This window comes from Blennius ocellaris (genome assembly GCF_963422515.1).
Source record: "Blennius ocellaris genome assembly, chromosome: 19".
Taxonomy (NCBI): domain Eukaryota; kingdom Metazoa; phylum Chordata; class Actinopteri; order Blenniiformes; family Blenniidae; genus Blennius; species Blennius ocellaris.
In genome coordinates, this window is record NC_137668.1 from 13472788 (window position 1) to 13487886 (window position 15099).

Here is a 15099-nt window from a genome sequence, read left to right on the forward strand (position 1 = left end):
TTTCACTTATAGAGACATAACATTGCACTGGATTTTTCTCCGAACACTGTGATGTTTGTGGCTCATTGGCCATACAAGCACTTATTTATTAGTATTAATTTCTCGGTAAAATACAAATAAAATACTTCTTGCTGAGCACAAAGTTTTTCAAAGCATTTCAATTTGAAAAAATTGGTTCTAATCTTCCGTGAAATTATTTTGAGACGGGCATGTTCGATAAGGAAGATGGATGTCACTCTAAATGGTTCCAAGAAAGAATATCTGGAATTTTAATACTTTTCAATCTCCTTCAAACATGCCACTATGTGTTGAGTCCCCTTCCAGAATAAACTCAGTTCAAGAGGTAAAATATAGCATTTTTATTGTTCATAAGGGAATACGAAATTAAGATACATGCATTGGTAATGGCATAAATACAGTAGGATCAACATGAAAATAATTATAAAAACTAAAATATATGATGAAACAAACTCATGGAAGCTTCAACAGTAACATTTGGTTAGCTGGTAAAAACTGACCTATGTTCTTGGTATAACGTGACAAAACAGAATATATATATACTTTTGTTCTCGCTGTATATAAAGAGAAGTCAAAGCAATAAAACCACATATACATCTCACCAAATGAACATACTTTGGTCAAAAAGCAAATAAACAATGCCAAGAAGCAAAGCGAGAAATGCACGAGCAGATATATTACATATCAGGCAGCTTCATTAAACACACCAAAAAAGCAGCTTTGTTGATAAAGGGTGGGGCTACTCATTTGTAGAGAAATATTACATTTCTTTCAATAAATGTGTTAAACTGAAAACTAGTGGACAAAAGCAGCACAATAACCAGTCAGTTTTGAGGACTGGTGAAAAGATGTACCATAGATTTTAGTGGCTGGGCATCCACAAGCTCAATTCTAACATCTCCGATATTTTGGCATTTGTACTGTAGATATACAAAAATACTGACACAAGAACTGTGATGAAAAAGGCCCAAATAGGACTTGAGTTAATAATGGATTGAAACTATTTTAAAACTAACTACACCATAATAATAAAAAATGTACAGTTATACCAACATTGCTAAAGTTAAAAGTCCTCATGCTAATGGTGGATCGCTTGTTATTCTTTCAGCAATTGAAGCTTTGTTTCAAAGTCTGTGGGAATACTATTAAACCCAGCACGGTAACCACAAGTAATAGTCTGTAACCCTACATTACATCTTGTAATTACATGTAATAATAGCACCTCGGAGCTACATTGGTTAGAAATGTGCAGACTGAACAGGCACTTCTTTATCACAAGTATATTTACTGTACACACATGAGGATACGATGTGCACACACACATCAGTGTACAGAATTAAGACCTGAGAATGCAACAGCAATGTTGCATAAAATGATATTGTTAAATCACAATCAGAACAGATTTGTATGCGTTATTCCCTCTGTACAACAATAATGTCAAACTGTTCTTGCTCTTTCATGACATATAGGAATTGTTGAGACTGGTTATATGATATTGGGCACAAAAGAACTTGGAAGCTCCAACAGGTGATCAGATTAATCCAGTGGTTGGTTATAAAAAACAAAAAACAAAAAAAACCTCCTCGCCAACAAGAGACATAAAGTGATAGTTTCGTCCTCTTGCAAGAAAATGTTTAACTCACACACAAGTGAGGCTGAGTAAACAAGGCAGAGGGACACACTGAAGTACAGTTCAGGACTCCTGGACTTTGCTTCTCGGCAGTCAATGAACTACATTGTAAAAATGTAATCCTTTCTTCGGAAAAAAAGAACTTGAAAATGTCGTCTTCACAGACCCAAAGGACCGGGTGATGTTGGCACGCGCAGGTGCAACTACACCTTCACTACACCATGAACTGTGTGTATCCTTCAGCACCCGTAACAATCACGTCCATCCAGATCCTCATGGCCTCAGGGGAGGGAGCAACCATGTAGTAGACGCGATCATGTGTCTTCACGCTGAAGGTCAGGGACGGGTTTGGACTCTGAGGAAGATAATAAAGAATAAAGGTTGAAGATTGACTATAACATCCATTATTTTTACATAGCTTCGTGTGGTCCAAACCACAGTCGTAGTGGCGTATTGAAAATAAACAAACCGAAAAAAATAACATAACATTAAGTAAGTAGGGAAATAACAGAAGGTTTAATTGGTTTAGCCAACAACATTTAGAAAATAGCACAAGTGTCAGTAATTTGCTGATTCATAAAATATTTTACTATAAAATAAATTCACGATTTTTTATAAAGACATTTTTGAGGTAACTATGGACCAGTTAAAAAATAGAGGAAAAATCTTTTTTTTTAAAAGCATTTAAAGATGTGGTTTTAGATTTTTGTGACAATAAAAGAAGAAGTTCAGTTTGTGTCTACTGAAACTGAAGTATAGGGAGGATTCACAATCCGAATTAAATCATGGCAAAAATGAAATAGTGGGTATTTACTTTTTGAGATGCACATGTGTAATATACAAGCATTTTCACCAATTACCTTATGTGCATTCTTCAAGTGGTCATAATACACTTCTTCAATAGCTTGGAAGTAAATGACTCCTTTCAGCTTCGCTTCATGTTTGTCTGCAGAAGAGAAAAACAAATAAATACAGATATGCAATTTAGAAATATGTGCAGACGGACTGTATCTTCATGCATTTGAGTCTTACCTGAATAGTAGGAGAGTGTGCGTCGGTTGCGGTCGAAGACGAACCAGCGTTTCTTCCATGTCTTGATTTTCCCCCCCATCTTGACCAGGTAACCCCGGCAGGTCTTTTCTGAGATGGACAAGTGGAAGCACGTGTCGGTGCTGTGGCCGGCGGACTCGATGTGAGCCCGCAAGTCGAAGTCATCTTTCCTCACTGGCAGGTAGCGCGTCAGAGGCCGTGACTGGAATGGAAGCAGAGAGCAAACACATGGAAGAGGTGACGCTGGTGTACTCAAACATTCTTTTTGGTATTTTTTAAATCTTTTTTTAATAATTCATACAAATGGTGCAGATGCACATCATATGCTGAGAAACATAAAAGAGCCAGATTCTTTGTTGTGCTGCCAGCAGCTGAGGATTCAGGAGAAAGAAATAAAGATGATAAATGAGGCTTGTAAGAAGAACCGTCAGCGGCGTTGTGATTGAAACCACACAGGAGGAGAGAAATATGCACAAAATGTGGCTACAAAAACAGTTTGAAAAACCAAAACAGAAATGAAGCAATGGGCAAACTCAATGGAATCACAGCTTGAAGGTAATTGAGCCTCGCTGATACTGATAAACATGGAGGTTAGCATCCACAGCGCTGTCTTGTCCTCTTTACCTGCGCTCGCTGCTTTTCTCGCAGCTTCACCTCTCGGTCGATAAGTTTCTGCCGTCTACTTGTTTCCTCCTGTAACCTTTTCTCCAGGTCCTCCCTCCGTCTTCTTTCGTCGTCCAGGGCCTGCTTTCGTATTTCCATTTCTTGCTCCTAAGAAAAAGTAGATCATTTAGTTGATGCAGGTGCGACTCTATAATTCCCTGACGAGTTGTGAAGTTTGTTCTTATACAGGCTATCCTTTTGCCAGAAGAAAATATCCCAGTTGGCTACTATGCACAATAGCTTTTACATCAATCCATCCATTTTTTACACTGCTTATCCGACTCAAGCCCACAGAGGGAACCTGGAGTAAACCAATACACAAACGAAGCACCAATGCCGCACAGAAAGCGATAGGGTCAGAGAGACATTGTCGGTATCATTGCATCACCGTGTGTATTCCTTTTCCATTTGTCTGCGTATTTAAATCAAACTGACCTTGTGTTCGATGAGGCGGCTTTTCTCGGCCTGCGCCTCCCTTAAAAGACGCTCCATCTCCTCGAGCTTCGCCATGTTAGACGTACTGGCACTGGGCACACAAGCACACACGACACAAACATCAGAAAGAAAGTGGAAACAACTTATTTGCAACATGGAAAACTACCAGAACGATGTGAATGAAGCACAAGTGAGATCTGCTGCAACGAGACAAGCCAATATAAGTCAGAGATTTATTGTGGACTTTTCTCTAAAATTAGTCATTGAAATATACTTTTGGGACTGGTTGTGTGTGAACGACTACGCAAAAGAAAAGCAGAACTGTGATCTTTCTTTCTTTTTCTTGGAATTATGGCTGAAAGGCAAAATTCCCCTGAGAATACTGTTGATTAACTGCTGTTTTGAGCTAAACTAAGAGGAAATACATTTGAACGAAAGCTGCGGTTGTCAAATCAGTTAAAAGCTTTTCTCGCTCTTTCGCGTTATTTCTTCCATCTTTCAGGTCGAGCACACAGCTGCTCTACACATGATGCGCATTCTTGACTCACATCGCAGGGAAAACATGTGGATTTGGCTGTGTGAGGCTTCGTCACATTAAACAATGTAAACTAATCTAATTTATTGCTGTGTTATGTGTTCTCTCATAAGTGACTTGTCCTGACGCACGCACGCACGCACGCACGCACACACACACACACGCGCGCGCCCGCTTTTATCTTCAGCCAAAAGGAAATGAATGCCCGGTGTTAATATACAATGATGTCAGAACTTATGTATAAACAAATCATGAGGGGGAGACCAGGGGGAGGAAAGCAGGGTACCCCGAGTAAAAAAGGAGTGACAGGCGGAGGTATAATTTGGAGCAAAAACCCAAAACAACAGCCAGCAGTGAAAATAACTTTTTCCCGCTCTCTGGTACTTTCACAGTTCAGTGGCAAGTTATCCCCACAGTAATGAATTTGGATGAATCACTTTAGATGTGCAAAGTACATAATGATGATAATCAACACACAACTAAAAGCTAAATCAGATTAGTCCTCTTAACAGCACTGTTAGTCAGATTTGTATACAGCACTTTTTTTTTTTTGCAACAAATATTATTCCCTTGCGAATATCCTTCGTTACGATGAACATTCATCTATCTTATCTGTGATCTGACGGCAACATTTACCCGCAACTGTGTTCATCATGCTCTCTTGCATTGCCTTACCTTAATCGATGAGAGGGAACTGCAGTCATTGTAACACAGTCCCCCTCAAAGTTTCTTCTTCAAATTAGAACAAACTTTATCTCAGTTCAAAATTGTATCTCCCCAAACTGGACACATTATGGGCAAAAATTGTAAAAAATAAAAAATATTGAATAAAAAGTTACTTTGATCATAGGACTATTTTGCTGTCTGATCCTGGTTCACGTTCTCGAACGTATCTCTCAGTCCGACCTAAGCTGCTGCAAGCCAAAACAGATGGAGCCATACTGAGGATCACAAAAGCAGCCCGTTGGAGGAAAACTTCCAACGCAGAACGGTCAGTCTGCAAATGGTTTGAAATGTGCTCGAACGAGACCAAACCATTCAGGAACAAAAGGAGGGGAGAGAAAAGATGCAACCACTATACAATTCCAGAGGAGGAGAGCCGGCACACATGGTTTTAGTCTGGACAGGGGGCCTGGAGCCCCAAAAAGTACCTCCACACTCATTCATTCAGTTCATCTCATCCTGAGGGGGCTGACCCGTGAACACACATGCTTTCAAATGCTTTCTTTCTGTCTTCTGTAACCTGATCTCAGCTGCACTAATCAAGAGTCCCCTTAGCTCCTACAACACAAAAGCTTCGCACAATCAAACCTCCGAAGAGGGAAACTCTCCACACACTTCTTACATTATCAGATTTTCTCTTTCTTTGATGTCTCCTATTGTTCTCATAATAATAAATATATGCTTCACATTATGAAAACAAAGAGACATTTTCATGTTTTTCATTATCTGTCCATGCTCGTGTTTTTCATTTCATTTCGTATTTCAAACATCTTGTTTTTTTTCCCCCAAGTTTATGAACTTTCTGAGAAAAGTCATGCATGTCGATACTTGCAAAACAATACAACTGGGCCACAAAGTACCTGGAGACATTGTCTGGCGAGCAGGCAGAGATGCTGGTTTCGATGGAGTCGCTGCTGTCCACACTCATCGTGTCGAAGGCCTGGTTATCGCGGTAGCCGAAGGCATCGAGGTAGACATTTGTCTGTGAGGCTGCCCGGGAGCTGGAAGGACCTGGGGAGATAAAAAAAAAAAAGAATGACATTTTTATCAACAATTAAGAGTTCCTTTCCGTCTGTTTGTATGTTTTCTACCTGTCTGTGTCGCTTCCTCTGAGACAGGTTGCCCAGATGGCTTTAATTTCATATCACAATGCCCCGCCACTGTGACAACTGTTCTTTAACCTCTCAAGAAATTAAGGGAATAACAATAGGGTAACTTTAGGGGGAATTGTGTCCGAAAAGGAAAACACACATGCACACAAAACCCCAAATTAAAAAAGAAAAATAGTCCAAAGTCCAACGTAGTCCAGAGATGTCTGAATAGAAAATGCAACTTTCAAAGAAGCAGTCACAGAGTGGACACTGTGAAGAGAGACTCATGCCGCCTCTGGCTACAGGAAGAGACGCACACCAAAAAACTGATATCGTCTGGAAGCAGGCACACCCATTTGATGAGCCAGATTAGGAGACCAAAGGGACTGAAGGGATCAGATACACGTGCCAGTGCCCGGAAGGAAAATAGCAACCCAAATAAACACGAGGCACAAGATACTTAGAGAAAAAGTAACAACAACAACCCAAAACCGAGAAAAATGCAAATATATGCACATCTGTCCTCAAAAGGGGCAACGAAAACGGTCTTGAACTGAACAAAACCTAAGGCGACTGTGTTTGTAGTTACGGAGAAAATCACCACATCTGCTGCACACACTGTGTGTTACAGATTTGAGGTATTGTTTCATCAGACATGGAGATTATTGTAAGGGTTATGACAAATTATTAGATTTAGTTAGAGATGGCAGGAGGCTGGTTGAGTGACCATAACACACATATACTTCAGATTCCATATACACACAGTTTACACCACTTGAAGTGGCTTCCATCTTCCACTCACATTCCTCCACTATCTTCAGCAACGGATAAACAAATGAAACAGTGTCATTTATCAAAATGTAGTGAAGTGCACACCCAAAACCACAAAACGCAGTGTGTGCGTGTGTATGTGTGAGTGTGTGTGTGTGTGTGTGTGTGTGTGGAGTGTGTGCATTACAGCTACGAGAACATCAATCTGAATACACAGTGTACACGAGAGCTACTTTCTGTTAAGTGTTACAGAAAACATCCTTCCAAGAAAGGATTAATTGTAAGTCAATGTTCCTAAAAGGTGATAAATATAATGTATTTGTTCATGTATTAGCCTCCATGTGGATTTTTGTCTGGATTGTTTCCTGGTGTGCTTGTTTGTACCTTTATGAAGACGGCGAGACTCAGTTTCCTTGCTGGATAAGGAGAAGATTCTTGGAAGAATACTGCCACAGCTTGTACTCTGAACCAGAGGCTGATGAGACTATAGATGAATCAAGAAGTTGCAATTCACAGTATAAACTACATGAAGCAAATACAAATAAAAAAGTTAGAAATTGCAAGCAATGTTAAGACAAAAAAAAAAAAGTCCAAGCTTACATAATCAGCACCTTTTTGTTCTATTAATGCACACATGGTGCTTACATGTTTTTACCTTGGTAGGAAAACTGCGTCCAAGCGTTGCACATGTGAATTGGGGGTTCATGGTGGGAGTCGTTTTCTTTCGGGGTAAAGTGCCACTTAGATGTGATCCCCCTTCTCTCTCTGACCGCTTCCTCTCCTCCATCAAACGGAAATGCTAATCGAACAGACAGAATAGGAAAACCGTGCACAGTCATTCCTCGCTCACTGTTCAGTGTTACCACAATATCGCAGTTCATTTTATTTTCCTTCAAACAGCACTGTCTTCTTCAGTCAAAAATAAGTGTTTAAGTGTTTCAATTAGCAGTGGTGTTTCTCTGGATTGCATCACATTCAGAAGTGCTCATATTTTGCTCCTCTATGTATGGCAATAGGTCAGCTCCCATTCAAAAAAGTGTAGTTCAGCTCAGAAACAAACTTTTGTCACACCTTTTATTTTTATTTTAATCATTCATTCCAATTTGTGGTGGAAGCCTAAAGCATTGTTTACCAGTCCAGTGAACACAGTCTCCCAAAACGTATTCTCTTTTTGAAGAAATTGAATGTGAAATCCACCAGGTTGTTTGAAAACTTGAATTCCAGGTCAACAACAGTAACTTCATATCATGCATGTAAATAATAGCCACAATGTGCATTCAAACCCACACGAAAAACAGTAAAATATCTCTCATTGCAATTCAATGTCTTGCTGCTAAACTATTGATGTAATGATTTCAACGTTTTATTAACTAACAACCTTTAACAATGTCTATTAGTGGTAAGATATCATGAATGTGACAACTCATTTGTGTGACAATGACCAATATTTTGACTAAATATTTCCTCTCCTATGATATAAAGCAAGAAAATACTACATTTGGTTGTACACGTGTACCTAATGAAATGTCTGGTGAGTATTTATACGCACAGCCACTCACACACACATTACCTGCCTGTGTTGCTGATGGTGCTTTTTGACAGGAAGGGGAGGTGGGGGAGAGTCAGGAAGGGGAGAAGGGTCTCGGTATGTCACCATGATCTCTGGCCAATGCACAGAGGGAGTTTTGGTGGCAGGGCGGGGATTTAAATGAGAGGAGGAGGAGGAAGAAGAAGAAGAGGAAGAAGAAGAGGAGGAAGAAGAGGAGTGACAGTCGGCAGGTGAGGGGGAATGATAGATCTTTGAAAAGAAGAAAAGAACAAAAAAAAGTGAAACGGTCCCAAAGAAAGAAGCCAATTGGGGGAAAATATTCCACACCCTCAGCTACAGCTGTGTACTTATCTATACACACAGAAACCGTTGACGTGACTACACACACCTCGTCCTCCGTTGGTTTGGTGTCGTCATCGAGGGAACGGTTTCCCTCGGACTCAGGGGAGGCCTTGGCCACATTGAGGGAGGGGGGAGGTTTAGGGTTGTGCCCAAGTTGTGAATAAAGCTCATTGAGTTCACTGACTGTGACATAGCCCTGTGGGGTATTATATAGAGAAATGGGGGAGAGAGAAAAGGGTGAGGCATAGCATGGAGTGAGTCAGCCGCATTGGGTGTAAATTAGTTGTTAGAATGATGCAGGACTTGGTGATTATTGTGGAAACGTGGTGCACTGGTAACACAATCATGACAACAAACGTTTCTACAAGTGAATGTCAGTATCAATTACAAATGCACGAGGAAGCTGTGCTTACAATTAATTGATTATATGTCCATACGAATCCGGTAACATTTCCTCTGGTGCAAGAAACCAACACATGCCAGCACATTAAAAAGAGTGCACGGATCTTAACGATTAAGATGAAACAGACAGAATTTGTTTTAGTGCGCCGAGACAATTGTACCTCAGCGTTCTTGAGAAAAATAGAAGAAAGCGAGGACTGACACACATCAGCTAAAAAAGCTGTCTCCTATCAAGGAGAGAGGGAAATCCCAGTGATTAAGATAACCAGGTTTCTACCCAGCCAAGGAGCTTTTCAAATGGGATTCAAAGAGGAGAATTGCTGCCAGGCACACGTACCTCCCTAAGACTGAAACTCCGGCCACCAGTGAGGTCGGTATATTTTCGTTCCAGCAAAACAAGGTTTTCTTTTTCCTAAAAAAAAAAAAAAAAAAAAAAAAAAAGATGTTTAAAAACACCATTCTTAACGGGCCGGGACACTCTCATGTATATATGTGTCAACATACTCTTTGCAGCATTGATTCAAGGGTGTTCTTTTCTTTCAAGAAGCTTTCCTTTTCTCGCTGAGCTTGTTGGGAAATCTGTGCTGCCTGCTTCTTCAGGATGAGGAGCCGCTCCTGAAAAAACGGGGTAGAACGAGCCCATTATGTGTTTATAGCTTGATTATACTGCTTTTAAATTGAGAGTATAAAGAAGTATCTCTTTCTGTCTCCTCGTAGTAGGACATGTTCACTCAGTAGACTGACTGTGGACGTGGAGGAGAAACGGCTGGACTGTGAGTCGCTCCTCACTCGTATCAAGAGGAGGGACGCCAGCAAAGAAAAATCCTCGGTGCTTTTATCCATCATATCATCATTTTGGTCCATGACAGATGATAGTGGGGACAGACCACAGAGCTTTGCCTTACTGCTCAGCTCTCTCTTCACAACGACAGTTACTGTAGCTGCTTGACCGAACATACGGCTGATCTCGCAATCCACAGGTCTAACTGGGCCTAATATATTAAAACTGATGTCCATTTTACAAATACAGATTCATTTTACATACACTCTTATTGTTCTGTTACCTTGCGAGTGACAGAGCTGCGCTGGTAGTCTGCAATATCCCGGAGAAGCTGTTGTGTATGAGTTTCCTTCTCCTCATCCTGCCTGCTCTCTTTCTCCAGCTGCTGAAACTCCAAGTCCTCAAAGCGTTTTGTCTCAGCCTCGAGCACCTCACAGTCCTGAAACATAAAAACAAAACAAAACCAAACGAAAAAAAAAAAACAACTCACTGATGAAATTCATCAAGTCAATTAAATGTACTTTTGCATCAGAAAGCCAACTGCACATGCTTTTGTCGTACAAATGCAAACTGGAGAAGGCCCAAGTGCACATGCAAGCCCACACAGATGGCATCCCACAAGAAAACCACTTCATACATTTCCACTTATTTTAGAAGCTGTGTAAAAATTTACTGCTTTTTCAGTGAAAAGAGATATGTGTGCACGTAACGATAAAGAAGCCATTCTGGGCCACACGGACCTGAAAAAGACAAACAAACCAGGCCAAGAGGATTCGGTTGCATCACGAACGCTGCCTGGTCATACAGACACCGACACTCAAAACATGCAACAAGTCACATGTAGCAAAGCTTTCAAAAAAAAATACAGACAGTTGAAAAAAGTCATTATTTTAGGAAATCTGTTTAAATTAAATACTGTCATGTAAAAAAACACAAAAAAAACACACAAAAAACTCTATGCCCAGATGTGATTGTAGTTCTATAAACACCACATGAAAATCAGATGAAACGGAAACATGTGGAAAAACAAGTGGTGGTTAAGAAAGTGAGAAGAAGAACCATGGAGAAAGATTAAAGATGACTGTGTGGCGGCTGTGGAAAAAGTTTGTTCAAAAGATGTGTCTTTGTTGACATGCGCTTACATCTGCTCATAGAAAAGATATATAAATATGCTGTCTTGAATCTAGATTTTGCTGAATGTGTCTCTATTGTTCTTTTCCTCTGTCAATAGCCCCTTTTATATAGCCTGTTTGAGGCTACAAGTCAACTTTCATAAAGTGTTTCTTTCTTTTCTTCAACGCTATTGGCGTTCTGCTTACACATATCAGGTTATATGTGTCTGCATCGCGTATAAGTGTGTAAGTGTGCATGTGTGTGTGTACTGACCCTGGCTAGCTGCTCCTGCAGGGGCTCCTTGGTGGCTTCAGGGCAGCTGTCCAGCTGGGAGCGCTGCTCACACACACTCTGAGCCAACCTCTCTACTCTGCCTTTCTCTGCCTGCAGCAACTCACACGCCTGGCACACATTCACAAGTGCATACACGTAGGTGCACACACATGAGGAAATGTGCACCATGTACACATTGGTGTATGTGTACATAGGAATACAAAAAAACAAAAAAAACAAAAAAACAAGCACACACACACACACACACACACACACACACACACACAGGACAGAGAGAGGATGGCAAAGTTAGTTAGGACTGGGGAGCCACAGTTAGTAACTACGGCAGACCAGGTCAGTGGGGCTGGCCTGGAGGGAGGGGGATGGAAGGGAAACGGTAGAAAAACTGATTGTATGAATTGTAAAGAAATGACAGTGAGGATGTGGTGTGCTCAAAACCTTATGTTTTGTTACTTTGTTTAGGTCCGTCGGGATATGCATGACTTAGGAAATGGGTGACAAGAGAGAGGGGATGCATGGGATGGCTCAGTAGAGGGTTAACTATCACATTAATGGTACTTTCTGTACATAACATCCATACACAGGCGCTCAAAATCTGTGCTCGCAAACAAACTGATCTCTTCTTTAGTCCAGGGGATACACGCAACTATAAATTCATTTCTTTTTCTATCAGTACCTTGATGGAATTTCACCATTGACACTATCTACAGGCTGTTGGTGGATGGAAATTTCATTGTGAGACCAGGACTCAGTCCAACAGAGGATAAAAGCCTGGTTCTAAACGGAACCAAGCACACACACACCAGTGCAATCTTGTAGCAGTGTGTGCAAGATAGGATCACTTGGTGACCGCTACACCCTGGCCTGTATTAGCAGGTATATATTTGGAGCAGGGACAGCATGAGAAGGATTATCACCTACCAGTTAGTCACATGACCCCCCCCCCCCCAATATATGGGAGGGTGGGAGTTACTTATTGGTTTTCAGTACCATTTCCATACCTACACCATGGCAAGGGAAATTCATGGTGAAAGTTGAAAGTAAGTCCATTTTTTGGATGTTCGGGTTAGAAAAACCTAAAAGTTGTTTTTGCACTTGTCAGTATGTTTGCATGATATCTTATACCAATGTCTCAGTGGAGTGAAAAATAAACCATAGTAAAAAAGAAAAGTATCATTAGACACCATAATCTGTAGTTGCCAAACTAACACAGGTCTTCCAACCACTTTAATGGACATTTGAACATTTTACTTTCCTTTGTATCACAGTTGTCTACAGCCAATAAATTACCTTTTCTTTTTCTTGCTGGGACTTGGTCTCGAGGTCAGCCATCTTGTTGTGAAGTGCCTCCAATGCATCTTTTTCTTGTTGGAGAGCCGCGACCTCTGACTCTTGTTCCGCCTCGACCAGAGCTCGCTCCACCTCCACCTTGAAGACAGAAAGAAACCTCTTGCAGTGACTCAGAGCAGAAGCCATTTCGACATTACCAACAAAGTAATGTGCATTATAAACTTGACAATGTGCTGGAGAATTCAAAGTTCTTATTTCTTACAAAAGCAAAACAAAATCCTAAATAAACTGCTATGGTGGAGTAAGTCCTCTTCCTTGTTGTTTGTACCTCTCGGGCAGATTCCTCCATTTGGTTATCCAGCTCTTTGATTTTTTGTTCCAGCTCTTCCAAGTTGTTCAGCACCTGGATCCTCTCCTCTTCCACTCGCCTCACTTCCTCCTCTGAAGGCATCAGATTGTGTCCACGGCAGCGAGATGCTTCATCTAAAGCCTGACGACAACAACATCTTCACTATATCAGCTGATTTAAACAGTTAAATGTCTATTCATATTGATTAGACATGGTTTGGATTTTTGGTTAGTATTCAACTCATGAATGACTTATGTATTATGCAAATTTTTATAGAGCAAATAAATTGATTCTGTATTGAAGATTGCAATATCTCAGCTTTATGGTATCGATGCAAAACCTTCTCCATGCATTTCTGTTCTTCACATAAATGTGGGCAGTCACAAACACACACACATGCAAACACCAGCTGTCAATTTAAAATGGTAACACTTGGCCTCCTCTAATCTAATAAATGGGCTGTAAATATCTCCCATCTGTGGATGTGAAAGCTGCATTAACGCCAGCAATCCCCGTCACCCTCATGTGTTTCAAAAAGAATAAAGAGCATGAACACATTCCACATTAATCCTGAATAATATCTGTCAGATGCTACTACTACACCTGAGTCCCTTCCACACACACACACAAAAAACCCCAACACATTTTATTAATATTTGTATAAATGAGAATCTAAATGAGTCCCATTTCCCATACCTCGTTCCTTATCTGAGCTCGTGGAGACGGGGAGGGGGCGAAGCTTCGCAGGCTGACGGCAGGTGATTCCGCCCGGTTGTCTCTCTGGCCACTGTTGCGCCTCCGCCGCACTTGCAGATCACCTTCATAGTAACCATTCTCTGAGCCGGGGGAACCGATGTGCCCGTTTCCGTTCATGGATAAAGAGTCCGAAAAGACCGAGGGCAAGTCGTCGTCGTCTTCGTCGTTCACCTGAAGCTTCTCAAGCTCCTGGTTGATCTTCTGCAGGTCTGCAACAGCTGAAGTGGGACTTGTCGCTGTGCCGTCTCCATCTCTCTCGGACCTGCCCAGCTCTGAACAGAGGGACAGGATGGTCTCCAGTCGCTGTCGCTCCTGAAATCACCATACAGTTACGGTGAATACATAAGCAGTGAGTAGTGTCTAAAGACAAGAAATTTGCCAGTTCACAGAAGATCTAATGAAGTCTATGATTATAGACTTTGATCAAAACTGAAGTTGCATTTTCACAATCAGACAATAAAATGTTACAATAGGAGTCAGACCAGCTCGAGAAAATACTTCATTGAAAATCGAGTTACCAGTGCTCGGATTACCTGAGGAAGCATTGCCGAAGCCAGTTGTCACAAGCTCTTTGCTCAGTTCAAATTGTCCGAGTATTCAATTGATACTACCTTTCATATGATTTACATACTATACATTTGAGTAAAAGCTATCTATATTCTGAGAAATAAAAGGCATCTCTCACAAGGTGTTGTCCTCAAGCTAAAGTTTCTCTTTCCGCAGACCTGCTTGCTTGAACAAAATGATATGTGAGGAGCTACAGGGGCTGCAGAGAGTCAAAATACACCCAGCTGTAGCTCTTGGAGGGAGGGACGCATATTATCCACACAGCAGCCCTGTGTAAGTAATATTAGATACAGAGTGGGAAAAAAACACGAGACAGAGGTGTATGTGTGTGAAAGTGAGAAAGAGGACCGAGCTAATATGAAGGTGGACAGCTGTCAACTATGATCGGATACATGGGAGCAGGCCATAACTTCAAACACAGGAATGTGGCAGTGTGCATTGCCACCAAGGAAACAAGACACTTTCCAGGCAATTGTACTCCAGGAAGGAATTTGAGCCAGGTGAGGTTTGTGCTGAGTGCCTGTCTCAAAAAGCATCAACGCTGACATCCTATATAGGAAAGATCCCAGCTTCCGAGGTAAAATATAGACCATTACATCCATCTGGGGATTCAACTCCAAAATATTGCATTCAATGTTAGATTACATATAAGCAAACATACACAGCCATTTCTAATGTGTAATGTGAACCAGGAGAAAACGGGCCTGTGCCACCTTGTCAAGTTTTTTTGTGTTTTGCTT

General features: G+C 41.1%; 1 protein-coding gene across 4 annotated transcripts in view; it reads right to left on the minus strand.

Annotated features, from left to right (window-relative positions):
* Nucleotides 1-344: 344 nt before the first annotated feature.
* The window catches only part of phldb2b (pleckstrin homology-like domain, family B, member 2b), a 36448-nt gene continuing 21693 nt past the window's right edge, over nucleotides 345-15099 (minus strand). For 2 of the 4 annotated variants that reach the window (XM_080515013.1, XM_080515016.1), the window contains 16 exons: nucleotides 13733-14104; nucleotides 13016-13177; nucleotides 12688-12825; nucleotides 11377-11505; nucleotides 10274-10429; nucleotides 9714-9824; nucleotides 9547-9621; nucleotides 8854-9003; nucleotides 7572-7715; nucleotides 7301-7400; nucleotides 5915-6065; nucleotides 3797-3887; nucleotides 3323-3469; nucleotides 2681-2900; nucleotides 2509-2594; nucleotides 345-2003 (listed from right to left, as the gene is read on the minus strand). In XM_080515013.1, the coding sequence (XP_080371139.1) occupies nucleotides 1863-2003; nucleotides 2509-2594; nucleotides 2681-2900; nucleotides 3323-3469; nucleotides 3797-3887; nucleotides 5915-6065; nucleotides 7301-7400; nucleotides 7572-7715; nucleotides 8854-9003; nucleotides 9547-9621; nucleotides 9714-9824; nucleotides 10274-10429; nucleotides 11377-11505; nucleotides 12688-12825; nucleotides 13016-13177; nucleotides 13733-14104 (2373 nt within the window). In that variant the 3' untranslated portion in view covers nucleotides 345-1862. The remainder of the gene's footprint in view (nucleotides 2004-2508; nucleotides 2595-2680; nucleotides 2901-3322; nucleotides 3470-3796; nucleotides 3888-5914; nucleotides 6066-7300; nucleotides 7401-7571; nucleotides 7716-8853; nucleotides 9004-9546; nucleotides 9622-9713; nucleotides 9825-10273; nucleotides 10430-11376; nucleotides 11506-12687; nucleotides 12826-13015; nucleotides 13178-13732; nucleotides 14105-15099) is intronic. The other 2 variants (XM_080515014.1, XM_080515015.1) reach the window with 2 other exon arrangements.